The 17,354-nt window shown below is 48.1% G+C and overlaps 1 protein-coding gene and 1 non-coding gene across 5 annotated transcripts in view; one reads left to right on the top strand and one right to left on the bottom strand.

Moving 5' to 3' along the window:
- Positions 1-259: 259 nt before the first annotated feature.
- LOC140604367 (small nucleolar RNA SNORA26) lies at positions 260-381 on the bottom strand. Its single transcript, XR_012007286.1, has one exon. It is a non-coding gene; the product is annotated as a small nucleolar RNA SNORA26 (small nucleolar RNA).
- A 1,633-nt stretch (positions 382-2,014) lies between these two features.
- The window catches only part of USP46 (ubiquitin specific peptidase 46), a 94,205-nt gene continuing 78,865 nt past the window's right edge, over positions 2,015-17,354 (top strand). Inside the window, exons 1-2 of one of the 4 annotated variants that reach the window (XM_072775029.1) lie at positions 2,015-2,205; positions 17,151-17,260. In XM_072775029.1, the coding sequence (XP_072631130.1) occupies positions 17,156-17,260 (105 nt within the window). In that variant the 5' untranslated portion in view covers positions 2,015-2,205; positions 17,151-17,155. Of the gene's footprint in view, positions 2,206-17,147; positions 17,261-17,354 lie in introns of those variants that run through there. The other 3 variants (XM_072775030.1, XM_072775031.1, XM_072775035.1) reach the window with 3 other exon arrangements.

Raw genomic sequence — 17,354 nt, 5'->3', positions numbered from 1 at the left:
TTCAAAGACCAGCAACTCTGAAAGGATCATCTAAGGAAGGGGAAGTCTGCATCCCTCACTGTGCTGCCAACTAGAGCCCCATCGCAGAAGGGGGCGCCTGGGTGCTCGGGGCGGGCGTCCTCCCGCGGGGTCAGGGTCCCGGGGCCGCTCCCCGCCCCTCCCCCGCGCCCCAGGCCAGCACGTGCTCGCTCTCCCGCACGATACACCAGACCTGACAAAACCCCACAGGTGCTGGGCCGGAAGGAGACGTCTCCGGTTGGGCTGTGACTCCAGACAGGATCCAAAGAGGAGCTCTGCGGGCTCGTCCCTGGGTTTCATGGAGCCTTGCTGTCCCCTTCTGTGTTGGCCTCCCAGGGCACTGCGGCAGCCTTGGGAGCGCACAGGAAAGGGGGGGCCCGGGGCCCGCGGGGGCGGGGCGGGGCGGGGCGGGCGGCCACGTGCTCCGGGCCGGGCCCGGGGTCGCCGGGGGTGGGGGTGGGGGTGGGGGTGGGGGCGGGGGGTCGTACCTGCGCGGGGAGCTCCGGCCGCCGCGGCCCCGCTCGCGTCCGACACCCGGGCCGCCCCGAGCCCTCCGGAGCCGCCGGCCTGGGGAGCAGAGCGCAAGGTCGGCGGGGGGCGGGGGGCGGGGGGGGCGGGGGGGCGGGGGGGGCGGGGGGGCCTCCGGGCGGCCCCTCGCGGCGCCTGTGCCTCGCGCGGCCCCGGGACGGGCTGAGCCGCCCGCCCCCCGGGCCGCCGAGGGCTGCTCTACCCCTCCGTCCTGGCCGCCGGGAGCACGGGCTCGGGGCGGGCAAAGCTCGAGGGGACGCGGCCGGAGGCCCCCCCGCCCGCCCCCGCTCGCCCCCGCTCACCCCACTCACCCCCGCTCACCTCCGCTCACCTGTCCGGACTCCCGCGGCCCCCGGCGACAGGCGCACAGACCTGGCGGCGGGGGCGGGGGCGGGGGCGGGGGCGGCGCATCCCAGAGGCCGAGGGGGCGAGCTCCCCATTGGCGCCCGCGCTCCTCGGCCCGCCCCCGGCCGCAGGGGAAGGGGACACGGGCCCGGCAATGGGGGGAGGGGGCGGCGCACGGACCCGGCGGCCAGGTGTGGGGAGAGGCGCATCCCCGAGGCCCCAGCGGGCGGGGCGCCCTCCCCATTGGCGCCCGAGCTCCTCGGCCCGCCCCCCGGAGGCGAGGGGAGGGCGCACGGACCCGGCGGCGGGGGAGGGGGCTGTGCACGGACGGGGAAGGGGGCGGTGCACAGACCGGCGGGGGAGGGGGCGGTGCACGGACGCGGCGGTGGGCGGGGGCTGTGCACGGACGAGGGGGCGGTGCATGGACCTGGCGGCGGGGGAGGGGGCGGTGCACGGACGAGGGGGCGGTGCATGGACCTGGCGGCCGGGGAGGGGGCGGTGCACGGACGAGGGGGCGGTGCATGGTCCTGGCGGCGGGGGAGGGGGCGGTGCACGGACGAGGGGGCGGTGCATGGACCTGGCGGCGGGGGAGGGGGCGGTGCACGGACGAGGGGGCGGTGCATGGACCTGGCGGCGGGGGAGGGGGCGGTGCACGGACGAGGGGGCGGTGCATGGTCCTGGCGGCGGGGGAGGGGGCGGTGCACGGACGAGGGGGCGGTGCATGGTCCTGGCGGCGGGGGAGGGGGCGGTGCACGGACGAGGGGGCGGTGCATGGACCTGGCGGCCGGGGAGGGGGCGCACGGACCCGGCGGGGGTGGGGGGCGGCGCACGGACCCGGCGGGGGTCGGGGGGGGCGCACGGACCCGGCGGGGGTGGGGGGGGCGCACGGACCCGGCGGGGGTCGGGGGGGCGCACGGACCCGGCGCGGATCCCCGCACGGATCGGCGCCCGCGCCCCTCGGCCGGCCCGGCGCCCCGGCTCTGCGGCGGCGGGAGCGGGAGCTGGGCCTGCGCGGAGCCGCCTCCCTGGCCGGCGGGCCGGGCCCCGGGGACAGTCGCGGCTCGTGGCGGCGGCGCGCGGGGCGCGCTCGGAGGGGTCGGGCAGCGGGTCGGGCCGAGCCGTAACGGAACCGAAGCGCCGCGGCCCAGGGCCGGTCCCGGAGCGCGCCCCCCGCCCTGGGCCGCGCCCAGCCCCGACGAGCACCTGGCCCGGCCTCGGAGTCCTGCTCCCTGAGACCCTGTAGGACCGCCCCGAGAGTCCACCCGCCGGTAACGCTCAGTCCTGCGAGTATCTCGTATCAGCCCCACGTTTCAGGTGGGGAAACCGAGACACGCTGGGTAGCTTGCCGAGGTGGCCGAGGAGCTAGCAGGTGGTGGGTTCGGGATTTCAGTCCGAAAGGTCTGCGGGTCCAGGCCCCGGGATCCTGTGGGACGCCGCCCCCCCGCGGGGAGACCAGCAGCGCGCACCGGCCATCCCCCAGGGGCGGGGGCTCCCCAGGAAAGCACGAGACCCCTTTTAGGACCCAAAAGTATAATGGGATTTAGGGACGCAGGAGCAGTGGCCCTGGTGAAGTGTGGTTGATGCTGAGAACAATGCAAAGCGATTCAAGCAGATTTTAGGAGAGGAAATGATAGGCCCTGGCGTAGGGTGTGGCTGGAGAGGCCGTAAGATGAGTTCTGCCCGAGAGGAAATGGAGTAGATTTTATTAAATCCTGGCAGCCAGCCACTACTTTGTAGATACTCCTAGAAGGATGTAAAATGGGTTAAAGTGGTAGAGGGAACACCACTTTGCTGTCCCTGGGTTTTTGTTTTAAAGATTTTATTTATTTATTCATAACGCACAGAGAGGCCGATACATACAGGCAGAGGGAGAAGCAGGCTCCATGCATGGAGCCCCCCCCCCCCCCCTTGTGGGACTCGATCCTGGGTCTCCAGGATCATGCCCTGGGCAAAAGCAGGAGCTAAACCGCAGAGCCACCGGAGTGTCCCTCCCTTTACCTTTCTTATCTTAGAATCTTCTATATATGCCTTTGGTTTTCCATCTGGTCTTGTTATAGTCCCTTTGGATACCTGACACGTAGACAGGTATTACCTTTCCTTCAGTTGTGTCACTGAGTGTGGACAAGTTGCAGTGGGAAGAATTTTAGAACAGAGAAGTAAATCTCAGCCAAGAGACACTAATGTAGGAGTTCAGTGGCAACCCTAGTGGGGTTGGGAGTAGTCATGCAGGATGTTTGCCTCCCAGGCCAGATGATAACAACACAAAGAGGTTATGAAATAATTACAATAGGGTTTCCCTTGAACTCAGGAGAAATCCACCTCAATCTGAAGACTTTGCACCTCTGGCCAAATGACAACTGTCATTCATTCAAAATGGTAAAGCCATTTGGTGTAGAGGAAAAATGTCTTCTCAACTATTAAAAAGAATTAATTATAATTAATACAGACATGAAGACATGAAGTTAAGAAGTTAACTTATTGCCTAACTGCTTTAGAGTTAAATTCAGAATAATCTGTATTTGGTATTAAAAATGCTTATGATTCAGTTGAAAGAAAATGGAATCCATTGACCTGATTATTTGAGAGAAATCTGTCCACTCTGAATTTAGCTTGTCCTAGAGGACCTGGGAGCCAGGTGGAAAAGCACAGGAGAACTGATGGGCAGGTACTGTCTTTTGTTTTGTTTTGTTTTTAAATATTTTTTATTTATTCATGGGAGACAGAGAGAGAGAGAGGCGGAGACCCAGGCAGAGGGAGAAGCAGGCTCCATGCAGGGAGCCCGAAGAGGGACTCGATCCTGGGTCTCCAGGACCACACCCTGGGCCAAAGGTAGCGCTAAAACACTGAGCCACCCAGAGATCCCCCAGATACTGTCTTTGTATTACCCCAAACTCCCACCTCCGTAAACAGGTACCTCTCCCCTGGACCACCATTAAATATATCCTGGCCCCTGGGCTCCAGATTTCATTCCCGCCAGCCTCCCTCAGCCTTACGGGCTATCTGTTATTTGGGTTATTTTGCCCTCTCTGTCTTGTCTCTCGCTTCTTCTCTTCGGCTCTTAGTTCTCTATGTGTATATGCTCTATCTCTTTCAACCCGAATAAACTCTTCCTCCATCAAATGTGTCCCAGTCCCTAGGTACTACACTCTCCTCCCCTTCCCAACAGACCTTCAGAAAGACCATGCCACCAGGCACCTGGGGGGCTCAGCGGTTGAGCGGCTGCCTTCGGCTCAGGGCGTGATCCCGGGGTCCTGGGATCAAGTCCGGCATTGGGTTCCCCTGCTTCTCCCTCTGCCTGTGTCTCTGCCTTTCTCTGTGTCTCTCATGAATAAATAAAATAAAATATTAGGAAGGAAGGAAGAAAGAAAAACGAAAGAAAAGGAAGAGAAAGAAAAGAAGAAAGACCATGCCAACATAGGCCTCCATTGCCTCAGCCTTATTCAGCCCTCGGGTCAGTACAGTCTGACTTTCCTTTTCCCCATTTCCCTGAAACTGCTCTCCGAGGCCACCAGTGACCTCTCGGTGACCAGATCCGATGCTCCTGATCTTCCCCCCGCCTCTCTGTGGCATCAGACATACCTGAGCACTCTTTCCTTGATTCCTCCTTCCCTCTGGTTTCTGAGCCTCCACTCATCTCTGCCTTTTCCACCGACATCTGTGGCCCTTCCTTCCTCCTCTTTTGTTCCTACCCTTCAAGTGTTGGTTCTGACGACATTCTCTCTCAGTTCATTTCTCTTTTTACTCTGTACGCTCCTGCTGACCAACTTCCCAGGAATGGCAATAATAAAAGTCACTTATTGAGTATCAGACACTACACATGCCATCCCTCATCCCTAAGACAATCCTGCAAGGCAGATAACAAGAATATTATTAGTAACACTGACTGAGCACTGATGAACCAGCCAGAGAATTTAGCCTTTTACATAAAAATACCATTATCATCACTCAAGAGATCATAAACTGAGGCCAAAAAAGCCTGAGTGATTTTCCCAGACTTATGGCAGAGCCAGGATGCCAGTGCTGGACTCCCAGCCTCCCTGGATCCCCCCACCCCACAACCCCTCCCATGCAGAGGTGATCCCTTCGCCTAAACCACTCTCCCTGGCTTTAAGGAGCAGATACCCCCAAGTCCTGCACCGATCCTCATCCGGAGGAGCCAGAGACGCCACAAAATCAACACAGTTGTCTCAAGCACAGTTCCTTCTGTTCTTCCAACCCCCCACTTCCCTTCTGTGTCCTCTTAATGACTAGCAATTCCTTGGGCCAGCTGTCCAGAGCTCAGCCCAAGTGATGGCCTCTCTCTGCCTCCTCCTCCTCCTCCTCCTCCTCCTCCTCCTCCTCCTCCTCCTCCTCCCATTCTCAGCATCCTGCTTCCTCCCTCCTTCTATTCGGTCAGTTCTTTCCACAGACCATCCCATGAGTCTTCCCTCTCCTACCCACCCCGTTACTTTGGTTCTAGCTCACACCATGTACTTTCTGGCCCACCACAGCAGCCTCCACTCCACCTCCCTGCCTCCAGTCTTCCCTCCCTCAGTACAACCTCCACACCATTGGAAATCCTTAAATGGTCCTCACTGCCACCAGGACCAAGACCAATTCCTTGTCTATCTTTCTACCCCGCCCCCCCCACAGACCTATTAGGATCCAGCCATACTCAGCTATGTGTAAGCCCCTGAATGCTCTGTCCAGCATTGCTCCATACAACTCTCTGCAATAATGGAAATGTTCTATAACTGTGCTCTCCAAGATGGCAGCCACACGCGGCTAGTCAGTACCTGACGTGTGAGCCGTACAACGAAGGAACTGATTTTTTTTAACTTTTTTTTTCAATTTTTATTTATTTATGATAGTCACAGAGAGAGAGACAGAGACAGAGACATAGGCAGAGGGAGAAGCAGGCTCCATGCACCTGGAGCCCGACGTGGGATTCGATCCCGGGTCTCCAGGATCGCGCCCTGGGCCAAAGGCAGGCGCCAAACCGCTGCGCCACCCAGGGATCCCAGGAACTGATTTTTAAATTTTATTTACCTTTAATTTAAACTTAGTCATCAGTGACTGGTAGGTACCATATTGCATAGCACAGCAATTTAGCACATCCCAAAGTGTGATGCAGCAGCACAGACACCACCTGAAAGCTTGTTAGAAGTTCAAAAAAATCTCAGGCCCCATCCCTGATCTGCTGATTCATAATCTGCATTTCAACCAAAGTAACGTGTATGCATTGAGGTTTTGAGAAGCACTGCTCAAAGAGCTCCTGCTTCCTTGCCTTCGCACGTGCTGTTTTCCTTGTCTGCACTGCCCGTCCCCTCTCCTCCTTTGCTCCTTGACTCCTATTTATCCCTCAAGATTCAGCATCTGTAAGCACAGCATATTCCTAGGATGATTATCTGGAGGACAGAGGGTGGGTAGGGAGGAGTGAGAAAGAGAGAGGAAATGTCTATGATAAAACCACATGTATCTTGGGGCGCGTGGGTGGCTCATCCTATTGTCTGCCTTTGGCTCAGGTCATGATCCCAGGGTCCTGGGATAGAGCCCAGAGTCAGGCTTCCTGCTTCATGGGGAGCCTGCTTTTTCCTCTCCCTCAGCCCCACCCTGCCCTCACCCCCAATTGTGCGATTGTGCGACTCTCTCTCTCTCTCTCTCAAATAAAATCTATAGTATCTATAAGTATCTATATATCTAGATATCTGTATCTATATCCATATATATGCATATTACAGTTTGTGTGTCTACATGAAAAGATGGTTCTGTTAGCAGTGGTTCTCTCAAGGTGGTGGGACTTCAAGTATTTAAAATATTTAAATATTTTTTAAATATCTCTGAGTTATCATTCAAAGTCTTTACAATGAGTCTATGTTACTTGTAATCGGAAAATAAAATAATAATCATTTTCATTACAGAAAATAAAAGGAAGCCTATTTTACCCTTCTGTAAATAGCTGTATGGGCATATCAGGATAAAGTACCATTGACCCTTGAACAGCGTGGGGGTTAGACACACTGACCCTGGCATAGTCAAAAATCCACATATAACTTTTGATTCCCCCAAAACTTAACTACGAATAGCCTACTGTTGACTAGAAGCCTTACCAATAAGACACAACACACTTTTTGTGTGTTTATATGGTTAATATACTGTATTCTTAAAGCTAGAGAAAAATCATAAGGAAGAGAAAATACATTCATAGTATTATACTACATTTGTCAAAAAAAAAAAAATCCACATACAAGCAAGCAAACCTGTGTTGGTCAAGGGACAACGGTATAGTGCTTTTCAAGAAGGAGAGCTGACACTTGGCACAGTTAGAGACGCTCACCCCATTAAGGGCTGGGACCAGCCTGGGCATTGGCCACCCCTGACTGAAAAGGGACAAAGAAAACATCATGATCTCCCTTGTGATGCCTGTGGTGTTCTCTCTCATGTCTACCCTGTGCTCTGATAGACGTGATCCTAACACAGGGATGACAATCTGCTCTCCATCCCCTGCTGGGTTCCTCTCTATGGCTGCAGACTGAAAGGGGGGTTAGGTGTACTAAGAGGGTCACCTAGACTCATGAGAGGTAACTGCAGAGGCATTTGCTTGGCCCTAAGCATCAAGGATTTGCTCTGTTAAGAACTAATATCTATTATATATTGCTATTACATTCCATCTTTTCCAGGTTTCGGTGATTTCTTTTTCTTTGCCAAAGAAAGCGTGACAGTTACCTGTAGAGGCTGTTTTAAATTCATGGCAAAATGTGTTTTGTTGAGCTGTGGAATGCAATTTCTGCAAAGTCTAGTGGGCTCAGCTGTGGGAACTAGTGGGCTCCTGATAGGGTAGGGCCGCAAAAAGCCACCAGCACAAACAGAGGAGGCGACATAGCCTGGGATCAGAGCATTCCTCATAGCAATTCATCTGCAAGATCGGGGAATGGTGTGAAATTTGATTAAGCAGCAAGGTGAAGAAGGCATTGTTGTTGAGAGAGAGCTACCTCTGGGGTATGATGTAAGTGTTCATGAAGTTCTAAAGACAGATCAGAAGAACTTTATATTCTTTCTTTTAGGGCAAAGGTGGCTCATCTAAGTGGATGGCAGTGTTTCAAATTAGCCTTTTTAACATGTACAATCATATCTGGAAGTCTGTACCCATCTATCAATCTACCTGCTGCAGCACGCATCTGGCCATGGGGTGGTGGTGGTGCCAGAGATATGCTATGACTTGATACCAGGTGGAGCCAGGCTTCATGAAGCCTGAATCTCAGATGATTTGAGTGGTCCTTCTTAAGAAAAAGAATGCAAAAACGTCTTACATTTATGCACTAAACAAAAATACACAACCCCATGAACACACTGTAGTGCCCCATCCGGGGCCTGGAACCTAAACTTGGCTCCAGTAGCTGCATTATAAATCTGCCCATGCTGCTTGGATGCTTGGGGAAAGGTGAGCTTTGGCTAGCCTTCAGTAACATCCCCGGCACAGCATGGCTAAGGAGGAAATTCCATGTTTGTACCTTCCTCTTCTTTTTTAAAGATTTTATTTATTTATATATTTTTGAGAGAGAGAGAGAGGAGAGAGAGTGTGTGTGCCTGAGCAGGGTAGCAGAGGTGCAGAGGGAGAAGCATACTCTCCGCTGACTGGGGAGCCCAATGTGGGGCTCAATCCCAGGACCCTGGGATCATGACCTGAGCCGAAGGAGACGCTTGACCGACTGAGCCACCCAGGGGCCCCCCACAAAGCCTTCTTGCTGACTCATCAGAATAACGGCCAGCTTTCACTGCACATCTCATGTGCCAGACGCCCGTCTACGTTTTTGACATATACTGCCCCCTTGGATCCTCATGCTAATGCTGGAAATATGTAATGTTTTGATCTCGTTTGGTACAGGTAGAAACTGAGACCAGGACAAGTGATAACTTGCCCCAGAAGATGCTAAAACCCAGGGTTAGGCTTCAGAAACTGGTTTCTAGCTTTTGAACTCCTGCTGCAGTGTTCTTTCTGCCTGACTCTTGGACTGGTGGAAGAAGCAGGGCCTGGTCACCACACTGAGATCCACCATGTGACCCTGGCTCCAGGAAGAGCTTGGAAGAACGAGCAGGACTGTATGTGACCAGAGAGGTCACTGGAGGATGGACCCAGTCACCAGAACTGAGCAGAAGGTCTCAGCCAAGTTTGGAGGGCAGGTGTGGAGAAGCTTGGTTTTGAGCCTCAGGAATCTTCCCTATATAAAATGAGATTGAGTTTAGAGACTGAGGAATAATAGGTCAACCTGTAGAAAGGTTCCCTGAGAGCCACCTCAGACATCAAAATGGTCAATTGCACACACACAAAAATAAATAAAAAGGTCAATTGCCTGTACTCTCTGGACAGCCACCAAACCCTCCAGATAAAAAGTCTGCTTTCTCCACCCTGTTTGGGATGGAACATATCTCACATGGTCTTCTTTTTTCCCATCTTGCACACAAACACATTGATCTTAGACCATCTCGGAAGCCACATTTTTTTATTTTCCAATATAGGAAAGTCCTAATAATACACCCAAAGCCCTCTGAGTCTTGCCCTCTCTCCCTTCTGGTTTTGCATTTGCTTATTTGTAATTTATTGTTTATTTATTTATTGTTATACTCCCATCTTAGTCCAAAGAGGACTTGCATGTAATCTATGAGAATACATTGCAACGAGATGTAAAGAAAACAGCGAGGAGATTGGAGCATGGGGCCTCGTACACAAAATAGCACCCATGAGACTGGACACTTGCTGGAAGAAGGCCAAAGATCTTTCTCTGAGCTGCCTGGCAGTTGATGCAAAAATTAGAAAATAGAAACAAATCAGACAATCAAGAGAAACTCAAAATATTCCTAAAAGAAGTTCCTTGGTGGATCTTCATAAAGAGGGCACTTCAATCACCCTCCTCAGGATCATGAACCTGAAAAGAACGTTTATAATCTCTCAAACTTTCACATGTCCAAGATTTTGTTTTTTCTTTTTGTTTCTTTGTTTTTTTTTAAATTTTTTTTAAAATTTATTTATGATAGTCACACACACACACACAGAGAGAGAGAGAGAGGCAGAGACACAGGCAGAGGGAGAAGCAGGCTCCATGCGCTGGGAGCCCAACGTGGGATTCGATCCCGGGTCTCCAGGATCACGCCCTGGGCCAAAGGCAGGCGCTAAACCGCTGCGCCACCCAGGGATCCCCACGTGTCCAAGATTTTGGATGTCCAGGTGGAAGGTCTCCTAGTCAATGCTTTTTTTTTTTTTTTTCCAAATCCTAGTTATCACATGGCAAGAAGGTTATGACATCTGACAATATGGGGTTCTGGTCTTGAAGCAGAAGGGCCAGCCTTCCCTGTGATACTGAAATCGGCGGCTGAAGACAGATGGCATGCTCCCCCACAAGAAAGAGGTGATAGGGATCCCTGGGTGGCGCAGCGGTTTGGCGCCTGCCTTTGGCCCAGGGCGTGATCCTGGAGACCCGGGATTGAATCCCACATCGGGCCCCCGGTGCATGGAGCCTGCTTCTCCCTCTGCCTGTGTCTCTGCCTCCCTCTCTCTCTGTAACTATCATTAAAAAAAAAAAAAAAAAAAAAAAAAAAAAAAGAAAGAGGTGATAATTGGGGTGAATTCCCTGGCCAAAGAGTCTTCGTGAAGTTATAGATATAGTTATACACACATATATTTGTTTATTTAATATTATGTAATACTTATTTAATATTAAGTATTAAACAACTAAGTATTAACTAATATTAAGTATTAACTAACTTAATACTTATTTAATATTAAGTTATATATGTGTGTGTGTGTGTCCAGCAGCAGATCTTAAGGCAAGTAAATGTCTCTAGTAAGATTTTAAGAGTAAAATCCAGTTCTGAAGCAACAACAGGTCACCATAGGAAGTCCTGCACAATAAACTGTTGAGCCCCATACATTAGACACAAACGTATTTTTCTGTGAAATTAATTTGTTGCTTAAGGTATCAACTGCATATTTAGTTAACAATAATTTCATCCTCTCAGAACTTCAAGAGGCTTTTGAGGACAGACTTAGAATAGTTTTTTGTTGTTGTTGTTGTTGTTTTTCTTTTTTAAAATGACCGAGGAACCTTGGGCCCAGTGCCTTTCTATTTTGTCCATTTCATTTCACTGAATTCAAGGAAGGTATTCAAAATTCTCCCTCTGGCCTTTTCCTGCTGAAAAGCTTAAAACTAATGACCTACCTCTACTATTTGCCCTTCAATCTCATCCTAACACTTGTAGTGTGTAAGCATACAACTGAAATTTCTGGAATCAAAACAAATGAAGATACTCTAGAAAGCCCGAGTTCCTTTATTCTCAATTTTTTATCATGAAAATATCCAGCTATGCACAAAGATAAAATTCAACATATCCCTGTGTATTTATTTTTCAGCCCACAAGTATCAACCAAAGACATTCATTTTACAGACTATTTTGTCAAATTATTTTAAAGAAACCCCAGATATCATGTTATTTCACCCCTAAATATTTCAGTATTCATCTCAAAAGAAAAGGCATAATCATACCTAACAATGCCAGTATGATTGCTAAGAAAATAAACAATAATTCCAATCTATATTCAACTTCTCCCATTGCCTAAAATTGTCTGTTTTGGACAGACAATGTTGATCCAAACAAAGTCGGCTCACTGTATTTGGTTATATTTCCCATTTCTTTTAAGCCTCTTTTAGTCAAGAAAAAAAATGCCCTCTTTTTTTTTTCCCCATCTTTGTCAAACGACTAAACCCCAAAATTTAGTAACAAGTTTGATGCCCTCTATTCAAGGGAAAACATTCATGGATTGGGGGAGTACAGTGCCTCACCTCACAAGCAGTGGGTGTCTGTTGAGTGTGTGTTGGGGGTAAGGTTTCTGTGACAGGTGCTTCCTGTACATACAGGTTGACCTAGGTTTTGATTCATGACGAGGGCCAGGACACTGGGGTGGCCTTCGATCTGTGAGTCCTGACATAACTTTAACTTTGTTAACTTCAACTCTTCTATTTATAATGTTTGAGATACAACTGAGATACCATAAAATTCTCCCTTTTAGGGTACACAATTCAGTGGGTTATAGTATATGCGTAGACTGGGGCTACCATCACTGTTATCTAATTCCAGAACATTTTCATCACTCCATTAGCAGCCACTCCCCTTCCCTGCTCCCCATTATCTTCTGGAAACCACAAATCTACTTTCTATCTCTATGGATTTGCCTATTTAGGACATTTCATTTAAATGGAATTATACAACATGTGGTCTTTGGTGTCTGGCTTTTTTTTCTTAGCATAATGTTTTTAAGGCCCAATGGACAAGAGTAGTGCTATGCAGGGCTGGACTCCTTCATTCCTTTTGATGGCTGAATAATATTGTGTTGATTGGATATACTGCCTTTTCAAATTTATCAATCAGTTGATGGATATGCCATTGAAGAAACCGGGCCAGTTGTCTTACAGAGTGTTCCACATGCTGGCCGACTGTTTTCCTCCTGATGCTGGTTCACTTGTCAGCTCTATCCTGTTTTTCTAGTAGACTTGAGAGAAACTCCTATTTCTGAAAACTTGGTTGTCAAATTGTGTATGGACGAACCACCTGGCACTCTTGCTTGAGGTGCAGAAACCTAGGCCTCATCAGCAGATAGTCTGACTTAGTAGGCTTGAGAGGGAGCCCAGCAATCTGTATTTTTAACACACCAGCTGATTCTGCTGAGGGTATTCCCAGAACACATTGTGAGAAACTCTGCTAGGTGTCCTTAGAACTTGACCTCAGTGGCACTTGACATTGCACAGGAAAGCCAAAAGACCGATGGTGGGTCATTGGCTAGGATTTTTTAACAATAAAGTTGGATGTATTATAGAATTACTCAAAACAGCCTAGGTTAACATCCTAGCTGATGTCTGGTGGGTTGGAGATAGGCTTTTGAAGGAATCCTGGCTGAGAGAATTGTGTTGTGGGTGTTAATTAGCCACCCTAGAGTTTGAGTGAAGCTGCCAAATTTAGCTGTAAAGGCAGTAAGAGCCAAATTAAAGGACTGCACAGATCTTTACAGTATTGAGCTCAAAATGTATAAGTGTGCCCAGATCATTAATTAGAGTACTTTTTGATTCAGGAAATTTTAATTCTTAATCTGAAGCCATTCTTTTTTCATTGACGAAGAGGAGAGTACATTGTGGATATTCTAAGGGAGCTCTCCTTGTGCTCTGGAAATACGCTACAACAAAGCACAACCATTTTTGCTTGAACACGTTTGATTACCTAGGGTACTTTACAACACCAAAAACTCCTGAGTGGGAAGAGTTGTTTTCCCTTAATTTAATGATGAGTTTTCTTTCACTTAATACATGAGTGATGCTTTTAAGGGTCTTTTAATGGTTCTCAAGCAGCCAAAGCAGCAAATGGAGTTCCATTTACTCTGTGCGTCTCATTAAGCTATTACAGAAGAGGGTAATGTGGCTGAGGAAAAACCAACTGGTGCCTTTTAGGGCCATGAGTGGAAAAAAAAATGGACTTCTGGAACTGAAAACCGAGTTTTGATTTTCAAATGCCCTTCCAGGGGTGTTTATAGGGGAGTTCTCATTATAAAGGAATATTAATTCCCAAGTAATAATAACTTCAGCTTCTTCTTAGCCTAAGGAGTAAGTGCCTATGGCAAAAGGTATTTTTTTAAAAACTTTTATTGTGGAAAATTTCAGGCATATCCCCAAGTAAGGAGAATATTGTAAACTCCACATACTCAACCTCAAACTTCAGCAATTAGCCTTTCTTTTTTTTTTTTTTTTTTTTTTTTTGCCAGTCTCATTTCATCCACCTACGTGTATTGAGTTTTGCTCAAGCATTTTCAGGGAAATTCCAGACATTGTGTCATTTAACTTGTAAAAATTTCAGTATGCATTTCTAATCAATAAAAATATTTTTGAATATAACTATGCTACTACCACACCTAGCAATATTTTTCTTTATCGTCTGATACCAGGTCCATACTCAGACTTGCCCAATTGTCTGAGAGTAGTCTTTTTATGGTTAGCTTTTTTTTTTTTTTTAAGAGAGGAGAGAGGAGTGTGGTGGGAGGAGCAGAGGAAGAGAGAATCTAAAGCTGTCCACACCCATCATAGACAGGGGACTGGATTTCTCCACTCTGAGATCATGACCTAAGCCAAATCAAGAGTCAGTTGCTGGACCAACTGAGCCACCCCCAGACCCCAAGGTTAGCTTCTTCTATTCAGAATCCAAACATGATCCATTTGGTTATGTCTTTAAGTCTCTTTTATTCTATAACAATCCTCTTCCTTACCTGACCACTGATTTGTTATAGAAACTGGGTCATTTGTCCTGGAAAATGACCTACAAATTTTTTTTTGTTTTGTTTTGTTTTTTTACGATAGTCACACACAGAGAGAGAGGCAGAGACAGAGGCAGAGGGAGAAGCAGGCTCCATGCACCGGGAGCCCGACGTGGGATTCGATCCCGGGTCTCCAGGATCGTGCCCTGAGCCAAAGGCAGGCGCCAAACCTTCCCTGGAAAATGACCTACATTCTGGATTTGTCTTGTTTCCCTTTGGTGTCATTTAACTTTTTTTTTCCCCCTATAAACTGGCTTGATAAGATGAATTGAATTCTGGGGGCAAGAAAACTTCATACTTCCTAGTATGAGGCATCGTGAGGCATATAATGATACACTCGTGCCATTTTTTAGGCTTCCTTAGTGGGTCTGGGTGGTGTCCATGTGATCCCTCTGTTACAAAGTTAGCCATCATCCTTTATCAAATGTCTTTAACTTCCACTTAGGTTCATTCCTTATACTCTTTATCCCATAAGTAGCTATAAAATAGTAATCAGAAATTCTTTAAAAATCATTTCTTCTGCATTTATTAGTTGGACTTCTGTAAAGAACAACTTTCCCTGGGGGGAGCCTGGGTGGCTCAGTCGGTTAAGCATCTGACTTCTGCTCAGATCATGAAGCAGTGAGCCCACTGAGCCCCTCATTGGGCTCTATGCTCAGTGTGGAGTGTCTGCTTCTCCTCCTTCTCCCCTTGCTTATGTGTTCTCTCTCTTTCAGAAAAATAAATAAAATCTTCTAAAAAAGGACAACTTGGGATGCCTAAGTGGCTCAGCGGTTGAATGTCTGCCTTCGGCTTAGGGCATGATCCCGAGATCCGGGATCGAGGCCACATTGGGCTCCTTGCAGGGAGCCTGCTTCTCCTCTGCCTGTATCTCTGCCTCTCTCTCTGTGTCTCTCATGAATAAATAAATAAAATCTTAAAAAAAAAAAAGGAATAAATAGCCTTTTGGGACCACCTCATCAGAGCTTGGGGACAAAGCATCAAGTGGGTACATATCTAAGCAGTTACTCCAAAATAAGAGCATAAGATTAACCACTGATAATACAAGAGAAGGGAGGGGGGATAAGCGAGATCCTTCAAGAGAGGCCCAACAGACAAGAGCAGTGCCATACAGTGCTGGCCTCTCTGCAGTGCTATCCTGTGGTTGAGACAATCTAGGTTCCAACTACTCCGTTATTAGGATTCTGGAAAACTTTTACAACCCTAAGTCCTGTACAGTCTCATTCTACATGACATTGAACTAATTTCTCCCATAGACTCCCAAGGACCAGTGTTGTTCACATCCACGGTCTCAGATCCCACACAGCTGCTGCTCACTGGGCCCCAGAGACTCCCATTGCATGATTGGTGTCCTCTGACTGGGTAACACGGTTCCTCATCCATTAGGACATGGAGTGCCATTTGTACTTTAAGTATCAATCAGCACTTTTCTCAAACTTTCTATTTTTGAATTGTTCATCTCCTCTAGGGAATTTACTTTGAGTATTTTATTAAAGTTCCATGATGGCCTGACATTTTAAGCCAAACATTTGTTTAGTTGGTTTTCCATAAAAATGATGATCCGTTTCTGTAATTTCATTTGCCTTTACTTATTAAATTTATTAAATTTAAATAGCATGGTCAAATGCATTGACACACGGCGGGGCGGGAAATACAGCTGTTGGAAAGAAGAAACAAACTTGCATATGTGTCAATTGAATTTTTTGCAGATTGCAGATTGCAAATGCCACCGTTTTGGGGATGTTTGATTTAGGGGATAAAGTACTGTAAATTAATCCCACAATGAAACAGAAGAGAATTTATATTTCCCAGATCAAGATGAGTGAAAATTAGACTCTATAGCCAGTGTGCTGATGCCATTAGCAGAGACTCACACCATAAACCTTACAGGGATAAGTTAGCTATATTCTGGTCACTAGCCAGAGGCTAGAAGTTTAGTTAGGTATCCTTCGTCACCTAGAAGCTCTGGATGAATGCATGTGGATCAGTGCAGAGCCATAACTCAAAGTTCACGCTCTATTGATTATGGGTCGGTAGTGACATCTTCCTACAAGAAAGCTATCACATTATGGAGCTAGCCCCCCTTCTTGACTCCTCATAGGAAAACAGAGCTGAGTATTTATGTGGATGGCTTTATTAAAACTCTTAAGGCTTGACTTGCCTTAGGAAGGTAGTGGGAGGGTAGTGGGAGCCTGGGTGGCTCAGTGGTTGAGCATCTGCCTTCCTGCTCAGGTAGTGATCCCAGGGTCCTGGGATTGAGTCCTACATCAGGCTCCTTGCAGGGAGCCTGCTTCTCCCCCTGACCTATGTCTCTGCCTCTTTCTCTGTGTCTCTCATGAATAAATAAAGAATTAAAAAAAAAAAAAAAAAGGAAGGTAGTGGGAAAAGAAGGTAGTGGGAATTTAGGCAGAATGCTTTTGTCTTTCTGAAGAGTGATAGCCAGATAACATGTTCTGCTGGGATTAGATTTTAGTGTCAAGTTGTCTTCTAATTAGTCAGAGAGAAAAAGCATGGCTATATAATTGCAGCATATGGACTGTTCAAAAGAAACAACAGATCCAAAAGGGAGTCACTTACGTTAAGCCCCACAAAGACTTAATACCTTATACCTACTGCAGTTTGGGCCTCTCCTATGAATGGAATTTTAAATTCATCAGTCTGGAATTTCCTGAGGAGCACTAGGGAGGTAATCTGCTTAAGACCCCTGCACTTCCCCCCAAGGGAAGGTCACCTTGTCTGAAACAATCCTTTTTTTTTTTTCTTTTCTTTTGCAAATAACTCTTGTCCTGCTTGTACAACTAGGGTTGTACATAACCAAACACTCCATTTCCTACAGTCCCCTGGAACATCCTTCTATGGGATGTTTGTGAAACACTGAGTAAATTCAATTAGATGCTTTAATTTACTCAATTGAAGTTTTGTTCTTTAGCAGATTTGATGGCAGTAGTGGAATTGAAGAAAACTGGCAGCTTTGAGAACGAGAAATATAGGCGCCGCACCCGTGAACCCTTTATGTCCTTGTCCTGTTTCCAAGGGCTGTTGGTAAGTTCTCAGTTCTGAGCTCCTTTATCTTTGCTTTGGGATCCTGAGTTAGTTGACTTTCCACAGTTTCCTATTTGACTGGAAACCCCAGCCC

This window comes from Canis lupus, chromosome 14, assembly GCF_048164855.1.
Source record: "Canis lupus baileyi chromosome 14, mCanLup2.hap1, whole genome shotgun sequence".
Classification (NCBI taxonomy): Eukaryota; Metazoa; Chordata; class Mammalia; order Carnivora; family Canidae; genus Canis; species Canis lupus.
This window is presented reverse-complemented; position numbering and strand designations above follow the sequence as displayed.